General features: G+C 39.9%; 1 protein-coding gene and 1 long non-coding RNA gene across 3 annotated transcripts; one reads left to right on the top strand and one right to left on the bottom strand.

The window, feature by feature from the left end:
• Positions 1 to 232: 232 nt before the first annotated feature.
• pkig (protein kinase (cAMP-dependent, catalytic) inhibitor gamma) lies at positions 233 to 26,284 on the bottom strand. The gene is made up of 3 exons (XM_085345192.1): positions 25,956 to 26,284; positions 3,004 to 3,185; positions 233 to 866 (listed from the first exon to the last, which is right to left on the bottom strand). The coding sequence occupies exons 2-3, from the start codon at positions 3,155 to 3,157 to the stop codon at positions 784 to 786; spliced, it is 237 nt and encodes a 78-aa protein (XP_085201318.1). The 5' UTR covers positions 3,158 to 3,185; positions 25,956 to 26,284; the 3' UTR covers positions 233 to 783.
• LOC146611250 (uncharacterized) lies at positions 19,454 to 22,350 on the top strand. 2 transcript variants are annotated; one of them, XR_014905004.1, is made up of 3 exons: positions 19,454 to 19,676; positions 20,257 to 20,368; positions 20,962 to 22,350. It is a non-coding gene; the product is annotated as an uncharacterized LOC146611250 (long non-coding RNA). The 2 variants fall into 2 exon arrangements; XR_014905005.1 differs by having other exon boundaries at positions 19,461 to 19,509; positions 19,604 to 20,368.
• Positions 26,285 to 26,287: the final 3 nt, after the last annotated feature.

The raw sequence follows: 26,287 nt of genomic DNA, 5'->3' as shown, positions 1-26,287 counted from the left end.
CGTTCAGTTTTATTTATGGTTCTGGTGCAGCTTAACCCCGAAATCATTAATCCCGGTTTGGCTGAGAGTCACCACCTTCACAACTTCTATGCCTGCTCTGGTTCAGATTTTAAGTACGGCAACCTGCAAAATATAGTTAATTATCAACAAAAACATAAAATACAAACGTTGCAGTAATTCATAAGTATTTTATTACACAAAGAAAATTGCTATCACAAAGTTATCACTGAACATTTAGCAATAAATATGAATTTCCATACACGACAGTAAAATGGGGACTATGTTGGTAAATATATAAAGAAAAGACTCGACGGTGAAACTGAACACCAGGATCACAAACACACACACATAGAAAGAAAATGACAAACAGATGATAATGAATACCCCTCCATGACAGTCCCACATTAGGCTGGAGCAACATTTCGAGTGTTGTTATGAACGAATTCTGTTTAGCTCAGTCCATCTCCGCAGACCTTAATCCAAAGTTTCTGTGCTTTCTTCTCTCGTCAGGAATATAAATAACTAACAGAGTATAAAGCAAAAGCGCAGCATCTCAGCTGTCAGTTCTACTCTGTTCTGTTCCCCGTGGTACAATCGGATTCAATAAAAAGGCGAACATTTGGAGCCCCTGAAGCTCCAAAGAGGCCGGCAGTGAGCGAAAGTGTCCTCATGTCCAGTCAAGAGAACCAATACCAACACTCTCCATTTCCTTACTCCATGTCTCTCTACTTTCACCTGCTTCCTCTCTACATTTCTCTGCCTCCCTTCGGTCTCTGGCTGAGCTTAGGATGGGCCTCCGCTTCCCTGGGCAGCTTGGCTATTGGAGCCCTCCGCCTCTGGGGCTGGGGAGGACCCTGGGTCTCCTCCTGCCAGGTCAGGGAGAAAAAAAAAATGAAAGATACTTTTAATTTCACTCTAAAAGAGATACGGCAATCCAAGTAGTAAGAGAATCCTGAGGAAGGAAATACAACTTCCTTCAGCAGCCCAGTGTTAGTATGCTTTGACTCTTCTCACAATATCAGCATCCTGTGGTTTGATTTATCTCGGTCATTTAATTGTCAACTTATGGGAAAATTGTCTTTGACTGAAAACAAAACCAGCAAGAACAACCGTGTAACACACAACAATGCAGTCTGGTACAACTGACATTAAGACACCTTCCTCTTAAAAAGTAGACCTTTGACTAAGACCGAAGGATGCCACAACGATGTGTCACTGTGCTGCAGTTACAATTAATTTAACACTGAGACAACAATCAAATCTCACCGAGACCACAAACTGAGTGAAATTGTGTTTCTGTGGTATATTTTGGTGCATCTAGTACAGGCGGTGTTTTGTCAAAGAGATAAGACTTTAATGTGGCTTAGATCAAAGTAATAGCCTTGCACAGATAAGCAGGAATTCTTCTCAACTAGCTTCAGGATGATGAATTGTGGTTAAACTGGTTTTTTTTTTCAGAGTAGAAATCACAACAGTTCTTTCAGCTCCGGTCTGGCAGAAAGAAGATTTGGCAGATTAATGGTGCGATTTTGGAAGAATTTTACAGATATCTGTGAGAAACAACAACAAAACAAAGGACTTCTAGTAGTGTGAAATCTTCATGTAGCTCAGGCCTCTATAACATTCTCACTGCTGTTCTCCAACAGACTCAAAAATAGTTTTCCTTCTCAGATTTAAAGCCATGTCTTTATTTTATTTGCCTGACTGTAATCACAGAGGGATGGAGAAAATGTGACTTTTCTTTACTTTTAGACTTTAATTCATTTAAATGATTTAAGTGGCGTCTCATCAGCATCAATTAATCTTTCTTACAGTCAACCAAATACCCAAACTGGTCTAACCACAGACTCTAACCTTGTGCCTCATGCGTACTCGTTTTACACCTCTGAACATCATTTTAAAAATTCCTTTAAAATTAGTTAATAATTAAAATACAACCTCAGATGAGCAACATAAAAAAACAGCATGCTGTGATTTATTAATATTAGATAACAAAAATGAAAATACAGAAGCCAACATGATGATCTTAAAGAAGCAGTTATTTCTGTGCATCAGTAAGGCCATATCCAAACACTTTGAATAAGTCTATCATTCTACAAAGATTATTCAGCAGAAAAAAATCCAATATGTTGCCCAGGAGTGAATGTCCCAGTGAAATAACCCCAAGGTCAGATTGTGCAATGCTCGGAAAAATTACAATAAACCCCAAGAATTCCATTTCAGTCATTTCAGACAGGTCTCAACGAGCCTTAAAGTTCATGACAGTACAATTAGAAATAGACTGAACAAGTACGGTTTGTTTGGAAGGGTTGCCAGGAGAAAGTCTCTTGTCTATAAAAAGAACATGGCATCTTAGGTTTGCAAGATTGCTTCTGAACAAACCGCAAGACTTCTGGTTTGGACAGACGAGACAAAAGAAGAAAGGTTCAGCCATCGTTGGCAATCAAGTTGAAACTTGATCATGCATGCCTGCACTTGCTTCTGAAAGTGGTTCTACAGGCTATCGAATCATGAGGGACACTTACGGTAGTTCTTCATGCACAATTCTGCATTTCGGCTCAGTTTTTGTTAAAAAAAAATAATGACATGGTGCAATGTGTCATATGTTACCGTTCATATGAAGTTGTATTATAATGATTTAATACCTTCTAAGGACCTATTGTTGTTTTTTTAAATATTATTATTTGGGGGTTTTTTTTGTCATTATGTTCCAAATTAAGAAACCTACATTTAATGTTGTAAAACAAATAAATAAATAGATTAATCTTGCTAAACAACTGATATCTATGTAGCGTTAACAACTGGCTAAGGCTCCACAAACAAATGAGCAATCCCAAAGTCATGTCCATCTTTTACATACAGTCTTTGGATTTTATACTGTCGGCCAGTCTAAATCTTGCCAAGCAAATTCTTTGTTTGTAATATGAAAAACTATATGCTTATTTTCTCTGATTTGCTTTCACACTGTATAACACACATTCATTCTGATGTGGCATTACTGACCTGCAGCCTTCAGGTCCATCTCTGCCATGTCTTTGGTAAGTTCACTGGTGCTGGTCGCTACTGACCCCTCTCCTGAGATGTCGGGCACTGCGTTCCTGCGGCCTGTGCGATCACAGTTGATGAAGTCTGAATACGACGTCTCCACATCCATCATCTGCCCATGACCAGCGCTCTCATTACACCTGCCAGAGGGAGGAGGGGGTGTCAGATGGCTATGGAAGTGTTGCAAGAAGCAAATAAATCACTGTGTTGTCTCCTTTCAAAGCCGTGGGTGTACTTTTTCCACTTTATCCTGTGCATTTCTACTTCGGTATAGCCAACAAGACATGTAAAATACTGGTAAGTAAGTGAAAAATCACTAAGAATAACCAAAACGGAGAAAAAAAGCAGCTACTTAGAAACAATTCTACAGTGGAGGGATCACCAAGAGGAAATTAATAAACAGATTAATGAAGGTGTTCGTAATTGCAATTTCTATTTTGGTATACAATTAATGACACTCTTAACATCTGTGCTAATTGGTCATCCTAATTACACTGGGGAAAGGGGGTCTCACTAACAGTGGGGCCTGTCGACTAGAGTTAATTTGTCTGTCTTAAACGTACTTACAAAAGAAAAAAGAAAGAAAAGGGTGAAAGCTTGAGAGAGTGCCAGTCAATGTGGAAAACAAGGGTAAAAACCTAAACTCATTAAGAAAAAACCCCCAGCAGGGATGTGGCCAGAAAGAGTCCCAGCAAAACAAAACAAACAAAACCAAATCAAGCTCCCATTAGCTTTTTATTCCTCTTCTGCTTCCTGTTCTCACTCCATACTTAACTAGGTCATGGACACCGCCAACCACTAAGACACTACAGAGTCAGTATTCCTCAGAGACAAGAACAATAATAATACTGCTCCAGAAAAGAAAGTGATAGAAAAGATAAGAAAGTAGTCCTCTGATGCAAACATGGGGTCACGGAAACCCAGAGACTGCCAGCAAATGCCATCACAGCTGCTGCTCTCCTACAGCTTTATTCCCTGAAGGTCCCCCCACAGGCTAGCACAGAGAGCAAAGACCTCTCTGCTCTGTATGTGCAGCATACATGACTACATCTACAGACTTTAACTCTCTGTTGAAGCATTGTTAAGTCACAACTGAACAGCTAAACAGCAAAGCCATGAATCTTTAACAGACTTGAGGGCGAGTTGAGGAATGAGAGGGGAATAAAAATGAGCTGGCAGACGCAGAAACGACACGCTGACCTGGGGCCAGTCTGTTCCCAAACTCTTTCACTCACATTCCTTTTGTATCGTTCAAAGGGTCCCGCAATTGTTTTCTTTTCTTTCACAGTGCGTGTGCACCATGCCAAAAAGGAAGCACCCAGGGTCGTTCACTGAGAGGTCAGTAGCAGCTGCAGATGTAGGCAATGCTGACTGGGAAATCTGCAGTAAAGGGCAGGCTGTAAGCCCCCGTAGGTAAGAGCAGTACCTCTGAAAATGTCACTGAGTTCTGGACTACTGGCATTTCCCTGAGTGCTTCTACCAAACACAAGAGCCACTCTGTATTCACGACAGCAGATGGTGGTGTGATCCTCTGATAGATTGTCATCTAGATAGCAGAGCTATACAGTCATTGGTGACTAAAAATCTCCGTGGGAGACCAGTGTCTCACAGGTTCATTAGTACACCTAAAGTACCACCTTTTCCTGGAGCCCAAACAATCGAGGCTTTCATTAACCACCAATTAATCTTGATATTAGCAGGAAAACATCTGTGAAATTTCTGATTTTTCTTTTCAGCAAGTTCAATCCTATACCTTTATTTCTGGATTACACTGAACAAAGACACAAAGAGATATTATACTAGTGCTAATCAATCACACACAATAAAGAAAACAAAAAACAAAACACTGACGGGCAAAGTGGGAAACATAATCTAGTAGCAATGTAATGTTCTGATGGGAAACTTCAGGTCCAGGAATTCCCTTTAAAGTGGACTATTATGCTACTTTCTTTTCTTGGACTTTACTAAAGAAACATTGTATCTCACAATCACCTTGATGCAACACATCACCTTATCCAATGTTTGAAGCTGTTGAGGCCCATCCCCCTTCACTTTCAGGCTACTTTCTTCTGATTGAATACCCCTCACAAACAGAAGGTCTGAACAACATATGGGCGGGGTCTTTCACCTTGCTTTATCATGTTACGGCTAGCCTATAAAATAGCCTGACCTTTTTCTATATGCGTGTTTAGGAAGGTGGTTTTAATCCTGTGGTAAATTTATGTAAGTGCCATAATATTCAAACCTATCCTGAGATTGTAGTTTAGTGGGTAAAGGTGCACAACTGGGCACATGTTATACTGTGTAGTTAACACTGTTTAAAAATGAAACAATAAGATTAATTGTTGAAATTAAATTGCTTAACAAAGTAGCAGTGTTTCCAGTTTTAAAGAGTATGAACTGAATATCTTCTTGGTTTTGAATGCTGACTGGGAAAAAAAGGAAGACAAATTACAGGAAGGAAAATTCCCACTTCCTTCAATGGAGCAAACACCATACACAATAGAGGCATAATGACAATGCAAAATGAAAACACAGGCTACAGCTCCAAAAACTATCACCAAGAGCTGTTAGTACCTAATAAAATCAAGGGACGCTAATTTACTGTAAACTCTTTATTGTTACAGCCACTTAAGAGAATGTTTGTTATTCCAATGAATATTCAAAGACGATGTGTGAAAAATATTTGCGTGCTAGCTTGTTTTGTTGTAAACTCAGGGCAAAACGGCTTGCGTGGATCTGACATAAGGTAACAAAATACTCCGAGCCAAGAAGCACTCTGTCTCATAACCACCCATCCACTTTCTTAACCGTTTATCCAGTTCAGATTCACGGGAGCCTATTCCAGCTGTCAGCTGTCTCATAACCTCCCCATAAAAATGCAAATTGTTGTTTTTATGTTTTTAAGTCAAACGTGATTAAACCAACATGTTATAATACGTCAGGAGTGATATTCTGGACTAGTGAGCAGATGCACCAAAGCAAACATGAGACAATCTAGCCTCTCATCTAATCCTCTGCAAAAAAAAGAAAAGAAAAGAAAAGCTAATAGACAAACCAGCATATCAGTTTCTTTAAATTGTAGTTGATGCTCTATGAAGACAACGATTTCACATCACATTATAAAACAATCACTCAGGCATGCTCCTAATGAGTGCAATTTCTACACAGAATGAAAGATTTTAATGGGAGATCTATCGAACAAACAGCGAACACTGACTGTGTGTTCAGTGCAGCAATGACTGAACTTGTGTGGTTTGTTATGCCTTTTTCTTCTCCACCAGCCCAGTTGTTATATGGCTTATGGAAGTCTCATTTAATTGCCATTTGTTTGTTTAATTAGTTGGCTTCCTTGCACATGTGGATCAAATCCTACCATGAGATTATTAACAGGTTTCCATGGAGGGATGACGATGATGATGGTGATGATGCCTTCTGCTCTTCAGCTGGTGTTTACACTCTTCTGTGCCTGACTGTCTGGTCTCAGCTGTGATGGAAGCGGTTTAATGGTGGTGCATCTCACTCGATACCGATATCCACACAACCAACTGCGATGATGAACTTGTTTTTGTGGCGCTGGCTCGACTGACTGAAGCAGTGGAGCTTGCGGCTGTTGTTCACATGACGCGATTTGTATAATGCAAATGGATATGGAAAGTTACTAAGGTGCAAGGTATTGTATAAAAAATAAATACATTTTAAAAAAAGAACTTCAAGAACCTTTCTTCTAAAAGTAGTTAACTACAGGTCTTGTTTGATTGGTTGCATGCAACCAACCTACTTTAAAGGTGATTCCTTCAAAGTGCTCAATCATGACCCCAAAACTAAAGCATGTTCATCCTAAACTTATAATAAATGACAATCAGCAGCAAACCTTCATGTTTACAAAGTTGAAACTAGCAACTGTTTGGCATTTTTGCCTGATAGATGAAAAGTCCAGAAGATAAGCAGACCTGCCCCTTATATCTAGATGGCCTTTTAAAGATACACTGTACAGTACGCTTAACAAATCCACCTTCCACACAGATTTGATTCATCCCCCGCTTTCATGTGGAAATGTCAACAGTACTAAATTCCAGGAATTATGACTTATGGTGCTCTTAAAGTGCATGTCCTAGTTTGATTAAAAAGGCGCCTTTATGCGAAAACCCAGGGCAAGTACACAGAGGGAAACTCTACACTGCTGCAGCTGGAAACACTGCCACCAGACAAATGTCACAGGTGTGTGTGTGTATATACACTTGAGACAATATAACAACTCAACACTCCAAGGGAAATTGCCACATCCCAGCTCACAAGCTGAACTCCTCTCTTTCCCCTTCTTTTTCCTGCTCTGCATTGCATCTGTCAACAGTTTCTGATGTAGGCAATCACTTTCAGGGAAACATGCCAATTCAAATTCATATTCCTGCAGTATTATCCCACACACACAATACACTTTAGCCTATTGTGAATGAAAGCAAAGGCTGAAGAAAACATGTACAACAGCAACATCAACTGTATACAGAGAGGGTTCTGACAGGTTTAAACATGAACTGTGACCACACTGGGTGAGGTGACATGTAACCGGAGAGGTTGGGGCATGTAGATATTAGAAACAAAAGCCTTTGAGTTCACTATGGGAATATGAGTCAGCACAGTTACTTATGCTGGGCCCATTAGAGAGGCAAGATCACTTCAGTCCCAGCGGAGCCTTTTAAGCCTGATTTGTGTGTAATAAGCTTGTATTATCTGCCATAACCCACACAAAGACCAACTTCTTTGCTGATTCTGACATCCATTAGGGCCATCTACCTGTCCAACTTCAACTCAGTCAACTAGTTTTTGAGAAGTCCTTGAGTAGGCAAAAACTCTCCATATCACAGTCATCTGCCTCATCTTAAAATTTCCACTGGCCTATTTCTGGTGGTTTAGAGTTAATAAAATCCAAACAAATGAATCATGTTAACAAGAATTGTTTGACTAAACAGCTGGTTGACTGACAGAAAATGTATTTGCAATCTAGCAAGGTTTAACAGAGGAATACGTTCAACTGTTTTTGTGAGAATTTGATGCTTTTATTTTACTGTAAAACAGTAAAATTAATGTTTTGGGGTTTCGACTGCTCACTGGACACGTCGGGGTGTACAAAGACATCAAAATGATCCTTCTGTGTGTATTTGTTTAACCCTCCAACAAACGAAGATTAATCTTGAAAATAATTACCCAAACGAAAGCTACAACAGAGAACACAATAATTACTATATTAACAACACAATGCCAGTCTGAGCTTCCCAGATGCCTGCGAGAAGACTTCATTTTATCCAGAACACAACAATTTTCAGTTTACTGTGATTATAAGCAAATTAAAGAAGCCAATCCTTCTAATGTAGAAGCTGAGTCTGTTCAAACTGCTTGAAATATATAGCATTTCAATTTCTGCCAGTTTGTCACTTTTCCACATTTATAAAGAACCACAAACATCTTCTTGATTTGAATCTTTACTAGCTTGCAGTTCCACATACTAAAACTTTGTTTTATTTACGTACAAACAGTGCATTAAAACAGGTGACAGAGAATTAACGTCAAGCTGTCTCTCTTACCAAAGTAATCAGAGTTGCTTCATCTCCTCTCAGGTCCCTGCACACAGACACAAAGTATTTAAGACAAACGCTCCTGAATCGGTTCACCCTCCAGTGCAGAGCGTTGCACTCTGAGAGCACCATAACACTAGTGTGCTCAGCTCTTTGCCCTCCTGCTCGCCGCCTCTCAGCCCCCTTGAAATGTGGTCTGGGCACTGTCTATTCACATGATGTCAGCAGCTGCTTGCTTGACAACAAGCCCACTCCAAACACAAAGGAGCTGTATTTCCTCATCAGGATTAGCATTGTTGTTCCTCCCTGGTCTTCCTCTCATAAATAAATAAATAAAAGCTCTGTCCATTCAACTTTGTGTGTATGTGTGCCCCATATCCTTCCTCTTCTTATAGGACCCAGGCTGGGTGGGAAGACCTAATTTCCCCTGGTGAAGTGACTATTGCAACTTGGCAACCCATTAGCTTTTGCTCTTCAGTAGCCTTTTACTTGTGCACTGGGAAAAACTTTCCCTGCTGAGGAGACAATAAGACGCTGCTGTAAAGAGGTTTTCAGCACCTCTCTCTCACACCGGCACTAAAATCAGAGGATTACGATTAAGTCACAGTAGAAGCCTCCATCTTCTCTGTCAGACATGCAGAATTATCACTGATAACACTGGATACTCAATGCAATTTCCCATCTCCTCTCCACTGAGCGGAGATACCGAGAACGATCACTGCCACTCTCATATAATTGCCATCCTAAATGAGCGTACTGAGCTCCCACGCCTTAAGGCATTATGAATCAGCTGAGGAACCGGAGATAAGAAGGCTGACCAAGGCTATTAGCATCAGCTACTGTGGAAGAGTCATGAGTGAACTTATGAATAAAACAAAAAGGAGCTGCATCTTCAGAAAGCTTCAGCCAAATCAAAAATCAATCTCACTCGGACAGATTATCTCAGCAGGCAAGCAGAAGAGCAGCTAAATTGTGGTTCCCCACTTCGTAAGCCTGAGCACTTCAAAGATCAATTCCCAGCATTTGTTTCTCAAGAGAGATCAGTGCTGGAGAAAAACACACATATGAATGGCTTTGCTCCAAAATGAGTTCTCCACCATTAAAAATGACTCCAACTCCCACACTGACTACCATCATATTCCTCTAAGAAGAGCTACAAATTAAAGATTTTACTATGAAGCATTTTGCCTGTACAAAGACATGAAAAAAGGAAAAGGCGTTTTCGAAAAACGCTTCACAGCACATTGCAAGTAAGGCTGCAACTGCAGATTATTTTCTTGATTAGTCAACTTGTCTGCAGATTCCATTTTCTTCCAATTATCCGATTTAGGGTTACGTTGGGCCTGCAGGATATTACACTTGCAATTGGACAAGAGGTGCACCGTGGACAGATCAGCAGTGTATAGCAGGGCTAACAGAGACAGATGACCATTTGTGCTCGTATTCACACCTACCTTAAAATCACCAATTCACCTATTACCCTAACATATTGATTTGTGGTAATGTATTTGATTTAAAATCAATTAGATTAGAATTTAAATAAAATTCCCCAAGCATGTTTATTTAACTCAAGTCAGCTTTAAGAGATCTTTTTAGACTCTAAAAATACAGTCTGCACATTAGAGAGGCAGTCATACAGGAAAGATTCAAAACTTGAATGAGATTTGCACAGACCAGGACTGAAAGGCTTGGTCATCACCGAGCTTCACTTAAGCATCAGTAATATTGGGGCCTGTCCAAAAGCCCAAAGGATACTAATAGATGATATCCACCCCAGCCACAGTCTGTTGCCTGTCTGGATGTTTCTTTGTTTGAATGTGAAATTACGGAACTCGTCCACCATACTTAGACTATAACAACTGTATTTTTCAGGATTATCATTTAAGGAGCATTTCTCTTTGTTTTTTATCTTGGACAGGTGACATGTAGAATCTTTAAAGTAATTCTGAAAAAACAAAACACTGAAGTTGTATTATCCCAAGATCAAAGCTCAGTCAAAACGTATGTGAATAAGAGTTGTCCGTTTGTTATGTCTTAAAAAAATATAGAAAAAGAAAGAAAAGAAAAGAAACCCTGACCCTATTTGTTTTTAGCAGGAGTCAGATCGACCATCTCTTCCCCTGCCTGAGAAACTTCAAGCTGCACTGGCTTTCAGGGAATTAGAAGGTCAGAGTTTCAGCGAGTTACTAAACCAACACAAGTCTTGGTGGTCAGAAAAAAATCAATCCGAAACGTTACAGGCATCCTGTGTGGTTAAGTATGAGGTCTTCTTCATTTTGTTCTCCAGGATGCCAGGATCAGTGTTTCAGGTGGGCTGATGGTACGTAATGACTCAACATTCTTCCTTCTTAGTTGTTGAGGTCACAAGACGCCAGCATGTCGCCACAACAGATCAGTTAGCTCAGCGATCCCCAACCTTTTTTGCGCCACAGACCGGTTTACGTCCGATAATATTTTCACGGACCGGCCTTTAAGGTGTCAGGGATAAAAACAACAAAATAAAACCAGTACTAGTACAAAAGAAAGAAGACTTATTTATAGCACATGGGAAAAGGCCCAGGGAAACAGAGTTAACGGCAAAAACGATAAAAAAAAAATGACGATAAAAACCCTGAAAATCACACCCAAGCCTCAACTCTCGTGGCTCGGTACCAAACGACTCATTGACTGGTACCGGTCTGTGGCCCGGGGGTTGGGGACCGCTGACTCAGCTGACTTTCCAACAAACATGGTTGACATCATATTGATTGGCCCGATATTGATGTTGTATCCACAAACACATCCAGCAAGAAATATTTCTCACAGTATTGCAATAAAGGAAACGTGTTTTTTAAATACATTTGATTAACAAGAAATTTACTAACTGAAAGGTTGTGAACAGCCACACAACATCCACCTCTCTTACACAGAGTAGTATTACAAGATTTTATAGGGTTATTTTTGTTGTTTTAATCTAAAACACTATATTCTGCCACAGGATCTTTACCCTACAATATAAAGCACCGTGAGTTGACTGTTGTGATTTGGTGCTATGTAAATAAAACTGAATTGAATTGCCTCTCTGGACACATATCTAATCAGTGTTGGTCAGTTCACTTGGTGAGATAAGAAATAGACTTCAGAGACAGAAGTCACTGTTCGAGTCTCCCTTGCAGCAGCTCTGGGTCCCATTCTGAAACTTGTATGATTAAACCCTTTGGTTTTCTTAGAAGCCAGTGCCTCATAGTCACAGTAACATGATCGATCACTGTGTGTGTAAACAATACTTCATTTTATATAGACTAGTTGACTAAACAGAGGAATTGGGGACCTTAAAGATTAAATAGTTGAATTCTCTAAACATTAGGGAAAGGTGCTTCCATGTTTCCTTTGCTACAGGATACACTTGAGCGCCACTTGTAAGATAAGCCACAATTCAATGTGACGCACCATTTGACCATTTATGGAAATAAACCAGTGACGATTGACGCAAATCATGTAAATTACTGGTGAGTTTTGCATCTTGTTGTGCAACTTGCTAACATGTAAATACATTTTGAACTTTAACGTATTTGTGTAAACCTACAGTATATGTGAACAACAATGCAGCATTGCTTCATTTTATTCTGCTTGTTATGAAGTCGTTGCCTTGTGCAAATCTCCTGATGACATTAGAAAAGTTCACTACAAATAAAAATACCGAGCTATACTGAAGTGAAGCGATGGTTCTAATGCAACTTGGTTTGCATTAGTTTTGTCTTTGTTTATGAATTTTCCTCCACCTTTTGTCCTGACCTCATGCCCTTGTCTATTGACGTAAAGGACAAGTGGTTAGGAAAAGATCTGGATGGCAATGTTTTTGGCTGTTTCACTGCAACCTTTGATGCCTTCTGCCATTAGTGACTAACACAGCCTCAGGTTTCTAGTACTGAACAGAGACAAGCCCATTTGCAACCAGAAGCAAAGTTGATTCAAGGGACACAACCTGAGGACATTTATCAGAGCTCCCACTAGAGCAGGGACTTTATTTATCCTCTTTTCATACACAGTCCTCAAGTACATGTGTAAAGTGGAATTCCCTTTCAACTAGCCATTTTCAGTGTTTTCTGACCACCATTACATCATACTTCATTTCAGATTGTGCACCAAATCCTTACTAGTCCTTCACAGTGAGCACACTTTTCATCTCAGAAAAGGAATCTAAATCAGTTTCCTAAAATGCTGAGCTATTCTTTTACACATTTATTTATAACGTCATTCTGAGGTAATCACACCAAAGCCTTGCATGATTTCCACTTATTTTATCAAACATAAGCCACACTAATTACTGCTGCTCAAAAAGTAACAACTGCTGAAAAGGGAAACCCTTTATATAACGTGCTTTTGCTGAATGTGTCTAATTAAAGGAGACAGATCTCCTCTAACTCGGCATTAAAATGTCAGTGTGCTCACACCAACTTAAATTGATTTTTTTTTTTTTTAAATCTACTCAGTTATTTCATCTGCTGAGCAGATGGCAGGGCCACATAATAAACAAGACTAAAGAGACAGACAATACTTCTACTATAGACTGTGTCCTCTTCTGTTAGCACAGCTCACTTAGCAACAGCTGGGGCAATCGATACTCGTTTTAGAGGAGGGGGAGCCGGTGCATCATGATATTGCTGTGTCAAACGATACCCATCCACAAGAAAACAATGGGATCACATTTGCCTCTCTGGAGGTAAGTAAAGGTTACGTTACCAGAGATATTAAATGTACAACACAGTACTCCAAATAACCTGTAATCAATGAGTATTTCACAGGCAGTAGAGAGAAGTGTCAAGATATATGAGACAGTCTGCTGTAGCAGCATTTTCTGCCTCAGGCTATAGGGATTCCCCTGGTTTGTATTTGTGTGTGGGTGTGTGTCAATAGGATGGGTGTGACTGATTCCCATCAGCCAACCATGATTCATAGCTGAGTCAGGAGCAGGTGCTTCAACCGGACTGTAAAATGAGGCCATGATTATGGCCCCCTTTCTAAGCAAGGGGGAAAAAAAATTCTCTCATCTCAGTTTCAGAGTGCTGCAGCAACTGTTCGCTTAGATTCTCATCTTTCATGAGACTGTTCACGGGCAGTGTTGTCACAAAAACGAATTTGTCAGGAGAAACCGATTTTATAATGAATGACTATCAGAAGCAAACACAGACAGCACTCTCATCTAATACAATCAAAGCAAATAAAAGAGAAGACTGCTCCCTGAAATTTATCTCATCTGAACAGTTACCGTCTTGTTTACTTAACAAGACAAAATAATTCATGACTATATAAAGCAGCTCCGAGGGGGATTTGATTTGTTAAGGACTTAGTGCGGCTATACCATCTAAAAAATAGCTGAAAAGAATATTTAGTGAAAATATTGTAAAAAAATAAAAAAAAATAATAAATAAAAGAAAATAAAAAATTAGTGTTAAAAATTGGTGTTAAATATATCATGTTCCCACACCTTGTATATATTTCTGTTCACTGAAATGTTACATTATTGGGTTTTTGCAGTTCAGTCAACCAACCAATGAAATACATGCTGTTTATATTCCGTTACAGGGGTGGATGCTCACATTAAACATTTATAATAAGCATATTTACAAGTAAACATTGTGAGCCAAAAGCTCAGGCTTCAGACTGCTCTAAATGTTCAGTTTCAGACAGTTTTTTTTACACCCTTAGATCTGCATGATGTCATAGAAAGGAATATTCCTAATATGGTCATCTGGAGCACACAGTTTTGGCTGTAAGCACAGAAGCCCCACCTACGTGCCTGCATGTATGACAGGCAGCCAATCAGAAGAAGGTTGGCTTGAACGAAGGGGGGAAGGGAACTAAAACAGCTTTTGTGCAGTGGCTGATTTAAGGAGCTGCACAAAGGCCTGGTGTAGTAAAAAAATAAGGATTAATAGTACTATTATTAGTAGAACAGTTCCCTTTTAACATTAAGTCAGTTTGGTTGTTTGTTTTTTAAAATTTGATAATGTCAAGTCCCTCTCTTTTTAATCACTTTTTAATCTATTAAGCAAGAGGATAATAATATGACAACAAGTGATAAAATAATGAACTGCACCGTTGATTTTAATACCTTTTTCTGAAAAAAATTAAATAAATAAATATAACATATTTGGACTACACGGTTACAATTGTTTATCCAAGCAGACGTTCTCATCTCCCTAAATGTGAGGATCTGACATTTTTCTCTCAATGTGCTTGGGTTCCTTGAAATTTTGGAAATATTCATTTTTACAATAATAGACGGAAAAGCTGTAAATCTGCGTGAAAAAGAAATATTTAACCAAATGTAATGCTTGCTAATGTAATGTTTGGAAATCTGAAACACTTAGGAAATCAACAAATTTCAGAAAATGAATGAGCAGCAGCTTTAATGATGATTACAGCTGTTAAATCAAGGCAAAAATCTTCGTGTCTTTCTTCTAAGATGCCAAGATTTTCTTCTTTGTTTGTATTTGACATAACTTATGAATAAATATTTTTGGTCAAAACAAATTAGATTTAGTGTGGGTGGAAGCAAAGACAGCTCTTGTTGTACGGTATGAGGAAGATTCACGTATAATCACAAAGAAGACTGAATTTGGGCCACTTCAGCTGGAGATTAATTTTGTAACTCAGTCAATTAATCAATTACTTTCTTCAGCTCCAATTAGTTCCTGTCACCCCATTACCATACGTCCTCAGGTGTGATTGAGCCTTCTTTCTCTGGAATCCAGAGGGTATGCAGGGAAGCGTGGTGTTTAACTGCTGTGCAGGTCTGTGATTTTCCTCCCACTGTCCGTTCCATCTTTTCTAATTCTGCTGCAAGGTTGCCCATTTCTATTTCTGTCCGCACATTTAACAACACGAGACCTCAACAGGAAGCAGGTGGTTTGTTTGCCTGTGTTGTTTATGCCCTCTCTTTTCCCAGACTCTCTGCACACACACTGGAGGCTGAATAAGACCCTTGAGCTAACGAGGAGGAGGAGGAGGAGGTGGCGGCGGCGGCGGCGGTGCGGCGGAGGACGATGCAAGGACAAGTGGTAAGTGAGGGGACTGGAGAGTAGGTGGTGATGAAGGTAGGGGGGGGGGGGGGGGGGGGGGAGGGTGAGAGGAAAATGATGAGGATGAGGTGAGAATGGAAAGCAGATGAGGACAGAAAATCCATGAGGTTATTGAAAGGGGAAAAAAAGGGAGGATGAGAGAAGCAGAAAAGGAATGCATCCATGTTTATTGTGCTTTTAAAAATAAAGACAGAATCCCTCACAGGCTCCAATGTTTTCATTACTTTTTTTTTGAGAACTTGAGACACACAATACATCCTGCTCGTGAGCTGCACACATTTGACCAGTTTGTAGCAGAATAAATGGCTACTATACCAATATATTGGCTACTTCCTAATGCACCACCTGTTAGAGGGATTTTACCCACAACTCCCTCAACCCATTAATCCTCTCTCTTATAAAATAACAAAGACCAGAAAATGACTTACAGTCAGGCACGTCTCAGTCCCAAAGCCAGAAATGTGATTATACCAAACACAGCTGCTCTTTATGCTGCACTGGAAATAATTTGAAGAAAACGACTCGCTCCTCTCACCTGCCCCGACAGCCCTGCTGCATCTGAGGTTTGCCAAGTAATTCCACTCAGCTACATCATCACACTTTTCTCCCACAAGTCTAGGAGGATGTGGGCATCATGTGATTCGATTTGCTGAGTTGACGGAGATACAAAGGCACATATGTCACCCTCCTCGTGAGCAAACACGCCGATACAAAAAAAGGAAAGAGCAGAGGCAGTCATTGCACCTTACTCCATATCATTCATGATGGTATACAGAAAAGCTTTGGTTTTTACAGTGTGCAGAACAGTAACCACACACACATACACACACACACTCGAGTGCCAAAAATTGCAGTTTTTCTAATGGCCACTTGAGGGTGGCTTCAAAATTGAGCAAAGTTTGTTAAAATTCCAAACTTTACAACATTAAAAAGAACGTTTAAAGCCTGGTACAAAAACATTTTGGCCTTTATGGATAATACAGATAGTCCAGGTGTATAGTTTTCCCCTTCACAACACTACACGGTGGGTGAATTCTTTTCCATCCATCTGGAATCTGAAGTTATTGACAGATGTCCTAACAGATGGAGATGCAGCGAATCGATGCTGCACCTGTGTTCGCTAAACTGAACTTCTCAGCGGTGTTTGTGGTGTTGGTGCCTTTTGTTGTGCTTCAGTTCTGGTAAATGAAATTCCAGTACTTTATTCGTCTGTAAAGTTTATGAATGTAATTTGCTAGTGCTAGCTTATAATTTAGCACTCCACCCCACATGGCATCCAAAAAGCAGAGTCCAGAAATCACAGGGTATGAATTCATAATAACAGTTTTATCTGCATTATATAGAGTTACATATGGGCAAGTGATATACAATACTTTAAGGAAATACAATATTTCAATATTGAAATATTTCAAGGAAATTTGTGATAATTATATTTACGACAATACAGAAAAAAATAATACGAAAGAAGATTTTATTGGTGATGGCAGCTTGCGGGCAGCAGCATCAATTACAGCAAACAAAATTACGTGCTTTTTCCATCCTTTTCTAATGGGCGACTGTCACTGATGACAGACTTCATTTAATGTGAATCTATAGGCACAATGTGTCAGCAGTAGCAGGAGCAGCATTACACCGTTTAAGTAGTGACTTAGCATTATATACAGTGACACATCACACATCAAATAAGAACAAAACACCAAGGAGCTCCTTTTCCCCCCTCTTACAGCATTATTCACAGTAGCGGATTCAAGCAGTGTGAGAGATTGTTATGAGGCTTAGGCCAAGTCTTTTTCAGGCAATTTAGTTACAATTGCCAGTCTTTATACATAAATTTAAGTGCTTGCAATAACTAAAGTAACAACCTTCCAACTATTCAGGAGCCTCCACAATGAAAGCTACATTCGGCTGCTCTGTTATTCACAAGGGCTCGCCGTCATGGGTAGCTCCACTTGTCTGATTTAGCAGATTTTTACAATGGATGCTTTTTCTGACATAACCCCCAAAGCAATTGAACAGGCACTGAACCGGGGATCTTTTTCTTGTTAGGTATGCCACTACACTCATAAGCCTCCACTATACTGTCACATAATAAAATTAAAAGGTTCAAAATTTTGTCTTCTTAGGATATTGCATCTTGGGTTGAGTTGTTTTTGGGGGGGTTTAAACCAGTTCCTTAAAGTTCTCCTTTTCCACCATGTAATTTCAACCCACTGTTTGCTCTTCCTGGTATATGGAGTGTAACTAGAGAGTGCTCCAGCAATCCTTGGCGGAGCCATTTGTTTATTTTTGGGCCACACATGACTAGCTGCTTGTATTTCTCAGCTGCCTTCGTGGTCTGATCATCTTTTTTTTGCCTGGGTGCCGAAACAAGTTTGTTGTTTCCACCGTTAGCAGGAACAGCTTTCTTGCATTGTTTGACGTTGTTGTAGAAGCCCTCTTTTTAGGTACTTGGTCATCATCAGAGGCTGATGCAATGGAGGCCATCGCTCTCAGAGATGCCGGGGATCGTGTCATGTGCGCAATGGGACAGTAAACCCATGACACTTTACATCATGTAAAAATATATACCAGTATTACTACAGATGATATGATGTGGCGCAAAATATGCAGCAGTGGAACAACATCAGCTTTAAACCTCAAAACTTGCCATGGCACCATTACCATACATCAAAATATAAACTTAAAAGCTTCACAAAGGAGCTTCATGTAGGTCTTTAGATTAGACTGACCAATGTAAGTATGATGCACATCTATAAAAGTGTATGGATGGAATTTCTTGTATTACAATGACTGTAAACAGCAAAACAAAGAAAAGGGTTTTTAAACTGTAGAGTAAATATCACAGTAATAAAGTATAGTAGTGGCTTTATGATGAAGCTTTTTTTTTTTTTAAATGTGAAAAAGTGACTTTTTTTCAAATTTTTTAACCAATTCTGAAACTTGTATGAGCAAATTTAATCTCTCAAAATGTGCTTCTTTCATGAAAAAAAAGTAACAGTAACAGAATAACTAGCAACTGTTTCAAGAGGGCCCTTGTACCAGTTGGTGGTCTCACAGTAATAATGTTCTGCAGCAAAAACTTGCACAGATTTTAGAATATTTTCTCTGTTACAAAAAAACATTCTGCCTCCTTCCTGCTTTTATTGGTGAAAGTCAGGCAATTACAGTGGTTGTATGAAATTAAACATACTATTACATTCCAATACAGTCAGCCAAACATAAGCCCTCTGTTAAATTATAAAAAGGCAAGCTAGTCCGATTTAAAATACGAATACTGTATGTCGTGTTAGGTTGCTTGTCTGACAACAGAGAGAATTACGTGATCATAAGTCCACGCAAATATTCACATGTCAGAAACATTTGTCCTCGACCTATCCCTCTGGAGCCAACTCATACAGAATGTCCATAACTCCCGTAACTCTTACGCATTTTTCATAATTTTCACTGTTTATGGCTGTAGTCAGAAAATTTTGAATCACAAACTCACAAGAATACAATGTGTCAGACAAAACCATAGTACATACATTAAGTCACAGTGTGCGCCCAAGTGAACCAGGTGTTTGATGCTGTGGGCACTCCAGCAGGAAAAGCTTTCTCTGTGTGGACTATTCAGAGGTACAAACAAGGTGAAAGAACACATCAGCGTGTGCGTGTGCGTGTGTGTGTGTCTGACAAGCCGCAAAGGGAGGGGGAGCCAGAGATGACGGAGTCAGTTTGTGCATGATGTCTGGACTTGTTTGGATAATTAGCACACCACCTGACTGATATATTCCCAGCATTTATAGAGACAGCACAAGTGCAAGTCCAGCACAGCGTCCGCGATAACTGTCAGTCCCTTTATTATTAATATAATTTTCTTTGCCTTATTTTAATATATATTAACCCTTAATTAACAACTGAGTTTGCATTTGCCAAATGTAGCACAATGCCTCTAAAGCACAGATTAAAGAAACAGCAAGAAGGGAACTACAGCAGGCAGCCCAGGAGGAGATCAGTAAGTATGAGAGGAACTAAAAGGTGTGCCAAATGTAACTTTACTTATTTTTTTGTACTGACCACCTGTCGCACAAAATGTCTTGCACAGTTGTCGGTAAAAGTTTGACACTAGTCAGGCCTCATATACCGCTTTTTGACAGGCCATTAATCTACGTATTAAGCAATTAATCTTATTTGGTTTTATTCTAACAAACAATTGGCAATGGGGTTCATTAATTAATGGATCACCATTTTTATTCCCTTCCACGTTTTTCCAAGTAGCCTCTTATCAACATTACTCATTGTTTCCTCTCCTCTGGGACTCAGATGAAAAGCTTTTCAGAAACAATAAAATATTTTAAAGCAAACAAAGCCTTAGAAATACTGACGTGGATCAAATAAAAGCATAAATCAGATAGCAAGCTTCTGACTCCCTGTCAAAATCCAAAGATCATGGTGTTCTTTTTACTTTAGGGGATTTTTGCCTTCTCGCCATTTTAACAGTTCAACGATTTCAGCACTTTATTCCGATCACATGGAATTTGAAACAGGCCACTCCATCTAAAATGATTAAAGTACATTTTCATTTTTCTATGAAGGGGGTTTCTCATCAAATCATCGCTCCACCGACCTGCTGGGCCAAAAAAAAGGGATGCATCAATTTTACTTCCACATCAGTTCACGTGGATGGGAATCCATTTACATAATAAGGTTTGATTAAAAAGTCCCCTTCCAACCAGATTAAAACTGTGTTTATTTAACACCTCAGAAAGAGGGTGTAACTCAGCTTTGCTACATTAAATCAACAGGCTTAATGCTGAAAAACAGATGTGTTGTTTTAAAGGCGACCCTGCCAAACTATGTCATTAGTCTGGAAGTTGAGAGACATTAGGGAATAGCTTTGGGGCTTTTAATAGCAACAGATATGCAGTATCAAACCATTTCCTCTAGCCATGTATCAGGTAGACAGAGGCGCACAGGTGCAGCCTATCCCAGCACACTGGTTTCCAGTCTTTACAAGGCTTTGGACTCAGTTGTTGGAGTCAATTTTCAGTTGGGATGAAAAACCACAAGACACGTAAGCATTGCTTCACCAATAGCTTCTTGAGTGTGACACACTCTGACTGGATGCGGTTTGATTGCACTGTGGACAGTTTGTTTTCAGAGCTGTTACTGTACATTTCAGCAGTGACACGGTTTAACAAAACAGATCCATTGACCCTCTTTAAAAAAAAAAAATAATGCTGCAAAATAGCTGCCAGTTGGCTCATCGAGTACTCATCATTGACATTTTTGCCCAACAGCAAAACGAGGCCATGTAAAGCTGGTGAAGCTGTTTAAGGACACAGCCTCCATCGCAGTCCAGAGACATCATCAAACGGTGGCAATGCTGTGAGAAGATTTGTACATTTGTGGTTGTGATTTCTTAAGCATCCACTTCCTGTTCTTCTGTTAGTCAGAAATGGTCTGACTACATTTTTTAAGGCGCAACATGCCTTGTGACTCTATGAGGAAGTAATGTTTTATAGAAAAGGATAAAACTGATTTTGGAATAGAGCACTGCTTTTTAAATTATATTTTAATTGCCCCAAAGTGGCTGTAATTTAGATTAAAAAAAAAAATAAAAATCAAATGGCAATGTAAAAACAATGACTATGAAGGGGGGGTGTCACTGACAGCGATTTCTGGTTCCCGCCCACGATTCTCTTTCTGGGCAACTACAGCTATTTTCAGTTAAAAAATAAAATCTCTAAAAACCTACAGTAGACCAACTGCTCATCACCAAAGAGCTGACAGATGTGTTAAGGGGCCAGCTGCTGAACATTTGTAAAGCATTTTGCTGAAGTACCAGAGATTTCCCTCAGGAGTTGACTGAAACCAAATTCAATGAGCAAAAATGTTAATATTTAAATTACTGTACAAGCAGGAGGCACCTAATGAATAATTATGAAGCTCTTAAAGTATCAGACAGATAAATAAGGAACTTTTTGACAGCTAGGTTTCAAACAGTTCCTTTGTACAAACTGAAAGTCTGCCTGTACATTGAAAGCAAAACAAATTTTAATAATGCCAATTAAGGCTTTTAGCGCCAGGCAAATTCCTGTATTTGTTTCAGAGTTTTGAGAAAGAATTATGCATCAAAAGCACAAGTCTTTTTGAAAGCCTATGTTCGACACCGCAGACTTAAGGCGATAATGTAAATCTTTGCTTTTGAAATGCATGTTTGGGGATTTGATCAAAAGAAGACCGTGCCAAACAGAAGAAAACAACCAAAGACACAAGTTGTAATCTGAAGCTCCTTCCTCCTTCCAGAGGTGCATTTGGCTGCATTCATTTTGTAGTGAAACTCTAATGTGTCCCTACAAGGAAGCAAAGGGAAAAATATGTCATGAATGCAGGATGTGGGCGTCCTTTTTTTAATCTTGCCCTTTGCTCTTTTGCAAGTCGCTGTTGACTTTGTGCTCCATTGGAACAGCCATGGCATAAATATTAGTTCTTTAATCATTTGTCTGCTAGCTCTTGCTAAACAAATGTGTCACATGACTGGCACAAAGACCAATAATAACTGGCCCTTAAACCTTCTAGATGAAATGGCCCTGAAGTAAGAAAATCTCAGCGCAGTGGTGAGCTGAACACACATGACAGGCATGACTGGAAGCAAAGCTAAAAAGCAAAGTCCTGTGATTTTCCACTTGTGTTCCAATTGGCTTTTTTTTGTTAAGTGTAAACAAGGTATTTGTTTCTGTTGGTCTTAATGCCCCATCCACCACCCCCCAGTTCTTGCATCTCTGAGACTGAAAAGGCATCATTAGACCCATCAGTGAACAGCTTTGTTATGCCCATGCTTCATTGGCAAGGTTTTCCAACATCACCATAACAGCTTTTATGACATGTGACCATTATGCACCCTGTGGCTATTTAAGATAAGATAAGATAAGATAAGATAAGATAACCTTTATTAGTCCCACACGTGGGAAATTTGTTTTGTCACAGCAGGAAGTGGACAGTGCAAAAGTTATGACGCAAAAATTAGAATACAATAAGAATAAATACAGTACACAGCTGTACAGAATAGAATAAAATAATATACTATATACAGTAGAATAAAATAGAATAAAAATATACAATAAGATAAAAATAGAATACGAATGCTATATACAACTGAGTAAAAATACAACGATGCCAGAAAAGATTATTGCACAAAACATATCTATGCTTGAGTCATCAAATGTACCTGTAAATCATCATCGGCACTGTCTCCACCATCATTATTAAACATTACCAAGATAATTAATGATTTCATTTAGCACTGCCAGCAAGATAAGACTTTCAGAAGTGCTCGGCAACAGACGACAATGTGAAAAGAGCAGTGACGGGAAAGGAAAATGACATTGAATGAACCATGTGGGTGTTGATCTGAAGCGCTCTTCTCCTACAAATCCTAGTTTGTGTGTGGGAAATGGCACATGCTGGATTTGTGTCCATAAACATCATTAACCCATGGCCCAAGAAATGAGGTACAGTCTGTGATTAATTCAATTTCAATTTTTAAAAAAGGAGAAATTTGGCTTTGATTATGTGGAAGGACAAAATAATAGAAAGACATCTTCGGCAGAAGCATCTTCCTGTTTGTCACACAAGACACAAAAGAGTGATGCACTCATTTTCTCCTCATGGGGAAGCCAGGAAGCTATAAACAGAGTCACTTATGGCCTCCGTGCACAGGGCAAAGAATGTGGTTCGAGGTCAGCGCAGCTGAACTGACAAATCCCCACAAAATATGTACACATTAAAACACGTGATCATACAGGGGGAAGCATACAAAAATAGACCAAGAGCACTGTGTTCACTTAGTATTAAAACACTGAGTCACTGCTATGGACTCAGATACAGGCTGTTGCTTTTGTGGTCCCTGTTATCTTAAACGTGTTAGGAAGGGTTCTGGGCAGTGGGCTGACATCTGGCAGACGTTTTGAACCAAATCACAGAATAGATTACGTGCTTTAGCTAAATGGAGCAAAGTCCTGTCCTTACTGCAAAGGAAAGCCTTGAATGTAACTTCTTTAGAGTTCCATTTAAAGCACCACAAAGACATAATGTCTTAACAATAAAAAAAATCTTCAGGAAAACAGGTTTAACCTTCGGACAAGTGGAATACGACAAAGCTGTCCAGACAGAAAAGGAAAGAGTGATAGAAACAGCCACACATCCCACCCCATGCCATGTGTGCTTAATCAGGTGCTGAGCACAGGGATATAGGAGTCTAAATGTTCTTAGGCTAGTCATGTTATAGTTGGCAGCCCTCAGCAGAGGCAGATATGATTTCTATCTACTGGCATATTTTAAAGGAGCAGAATGGTTCTGAAAGCTCTGGCCATACAGCACTGCAGACAATCATAACTGCACCGGCCTGACCTGATTACTCATGATTTAACTGCTTTCCGAAAAGCCCGTGTCACAAATTGGAAGATGTGTAACCCACTAAAAGGCCTCCCAGGACAAGTCTTTCTAACAGTCAAATTACAAGGACGTGTAATCCTAATGGTAAGTGGTCTGCCTTTTCTTCTACATGCCTTTTTTGTGTGTAAATTTGATTGAAATGCATGAGCTCTGCAGGGCTCTGTCCAAGGTCAGCAGGGCATGTGTGTCTCTCCAGTAGCGCAGGGTTTCCTAGCATCACTGCACTCTCTGTTCTGGCTGTTCTCCAGCCCCCTTGGCGTTTTTGATAGATAACAGACCATGTATGGTTAGCTGGTACAAAGGGAGGAGAAGAAGCAGCAGAGAGCTGATCCAAAGAAAACCACATGCGACATCAGTCTCTACAGACTGTGCAGGATTTAATCTTAAACTCTTGAGGTGACCCAGTTCTTTGGGACGTGATATTTTTAAGGAACATTAACATCTTAAATGCAAAAATCTCATAATTACTATTTGTATGTGTCTAGCGTTACCCAACATAAAATAGTTTGAAATCATCTGTAAAACATTCTCTGGCTGCAAACTGAAATGTTAAGATTTTTTGGTTCTCTTCGCATTATCTTGTAGTATGATTGCCTTTACTTATGACTATTAATCCATTAAAACAGGAATAATGCACAACTTTACTATTCGATCTCTCCAAAAATTGGAAAATGCAGTAGTGATATGCAACAGTTCCCTTGAGGAAAAAAGGGACAAATCAGTGCAGGCCAAACACTGCTTTTGCAGTTTAAGCTCATTCCTCTGCTTACCCACTCGGGCTCTGACAATAAAACAACTGGTTGTGCTGTATTATTTTGACTTAATCACAACCCCTGGTTTATTATTATGCCTGGATTACTGTGCACTGGGCTCGGGGAGCACTTTTACTTAAAGTCACGCAGTAGACAGTGAAGCAAACCACCCCAGGCAGGCGAGAAGCCAGTGTTTATTTTCACCAGTGCCCATGCCCAGTAACACTGGCACTTGCCCAGCAACACTGTAAAGTGGGGGGTCCCAAGCTGATCCCCAACAGGATGCTGATGATGATGCTTGAGAGCACCATCTCCAAGCAGCTCTGCTTTCTCTTTCCTATTTTTTTTAAAAAGGAGAAAAACTGGACTGGGATTTTTCTAATTCACTCAGCAGCCAGGTTATTTGCAAGCAACCTCCTGTCAACGCTCCCACGTTATTCGATTGAGTAAGGAAATAGATGACGAAGTTGATCTGGGAGGTGGGTGATCTGGGTGCATTGACAGAGTAGAAATAGCCCAGTTGATGAGCGAGGAGGTGAAGGCTTTCAACAGCAATCCTGTCTGTCATTAGCTACACTGAATGCAGCAGCTAATGTGTGGGAGGGACGTGGATGCCAGCCCTTTAAACTGTACACACATACACACACACACACACACACACACACATATGCATGTAAAGCACGCAGGCGGCCAGAATAATAGACACACTTGAATGCCTCATTCTGTCGAGACAAAAATGTGAAAATCTTTAACAACCGCAAGATAACTCAACACAAAATAAGCCCTTGTAGAAGTAGGCGTTCGTGTGTATACCGTTTGGATGCAGTGTGTGTACAGTGGACACGCACAGCTCTGCAAATCAAGATGTATTGTCTAACGCTGGTCGCTGCGCTGGCTGGAAAATGCCTTCCTAACATGATGTAGAAGGCTCGCTTCGTGACTCCACAGCTCCCTGCGGCTGGTCACTCCAAACATGAGCGTTCTTTGTTTTGTTTTTTTTTACGCACGCAAACCAACAATAAATAATACATTTTTAAAGCAGCAGCCATAAGAGCAACATCGCCAATACAAAGAGCGCCACTAACCTTGGTCGGGTCTCCTCCTGCTATCCACTTGTTACAATGGAAATCTAACACCATGGATCTCCAGTTAAGTTTCCTGGCAGTCGGACAAAAAACGCAGCGCGCCGAAGTGGGCCGAAAGTGAAGCAGGATGGTGTGTATAAAAAACACAACCCCTGGTGAAGAGAGAGTGCGTGGCAAAAACCTGCGTGATTTTTTTTCTTCTCAGGGTACTGTCGGCAAACAACGGGGAAAAGGTTGTGTCTTCAAACAGCTGTTTTCCAAAATGGAGTTAGTCGTGTCTGAGCCAATCACAGCGAGCCTGTGGAGGCTCCCACTCCTCCTGTGGGCTGGAG

This window comes from Diplotaxodon limnothrissa, linkage group LG20 (genome assembly GCF_057381915.1).
Source record: "Diplotaxodon limnothrissa isolate DT_005_m linkage group LG20, D_limnothrissa_male_GT1.1, whole genome shotgun sequence".
In the NCBI taxonomy this organism is placed as follows: domain Eukaryota; kingdom Metazoa; phylum Chordata; class Actinopteri; order Cichliformes; family Cichlidae; genus Diplotaxodon; species Diplotaxodon limnothrissa.
Note: the sequence above shows the minus strand (reverse complement) of the source record. Positions and strands in the feature narration are given on the sequence as shown.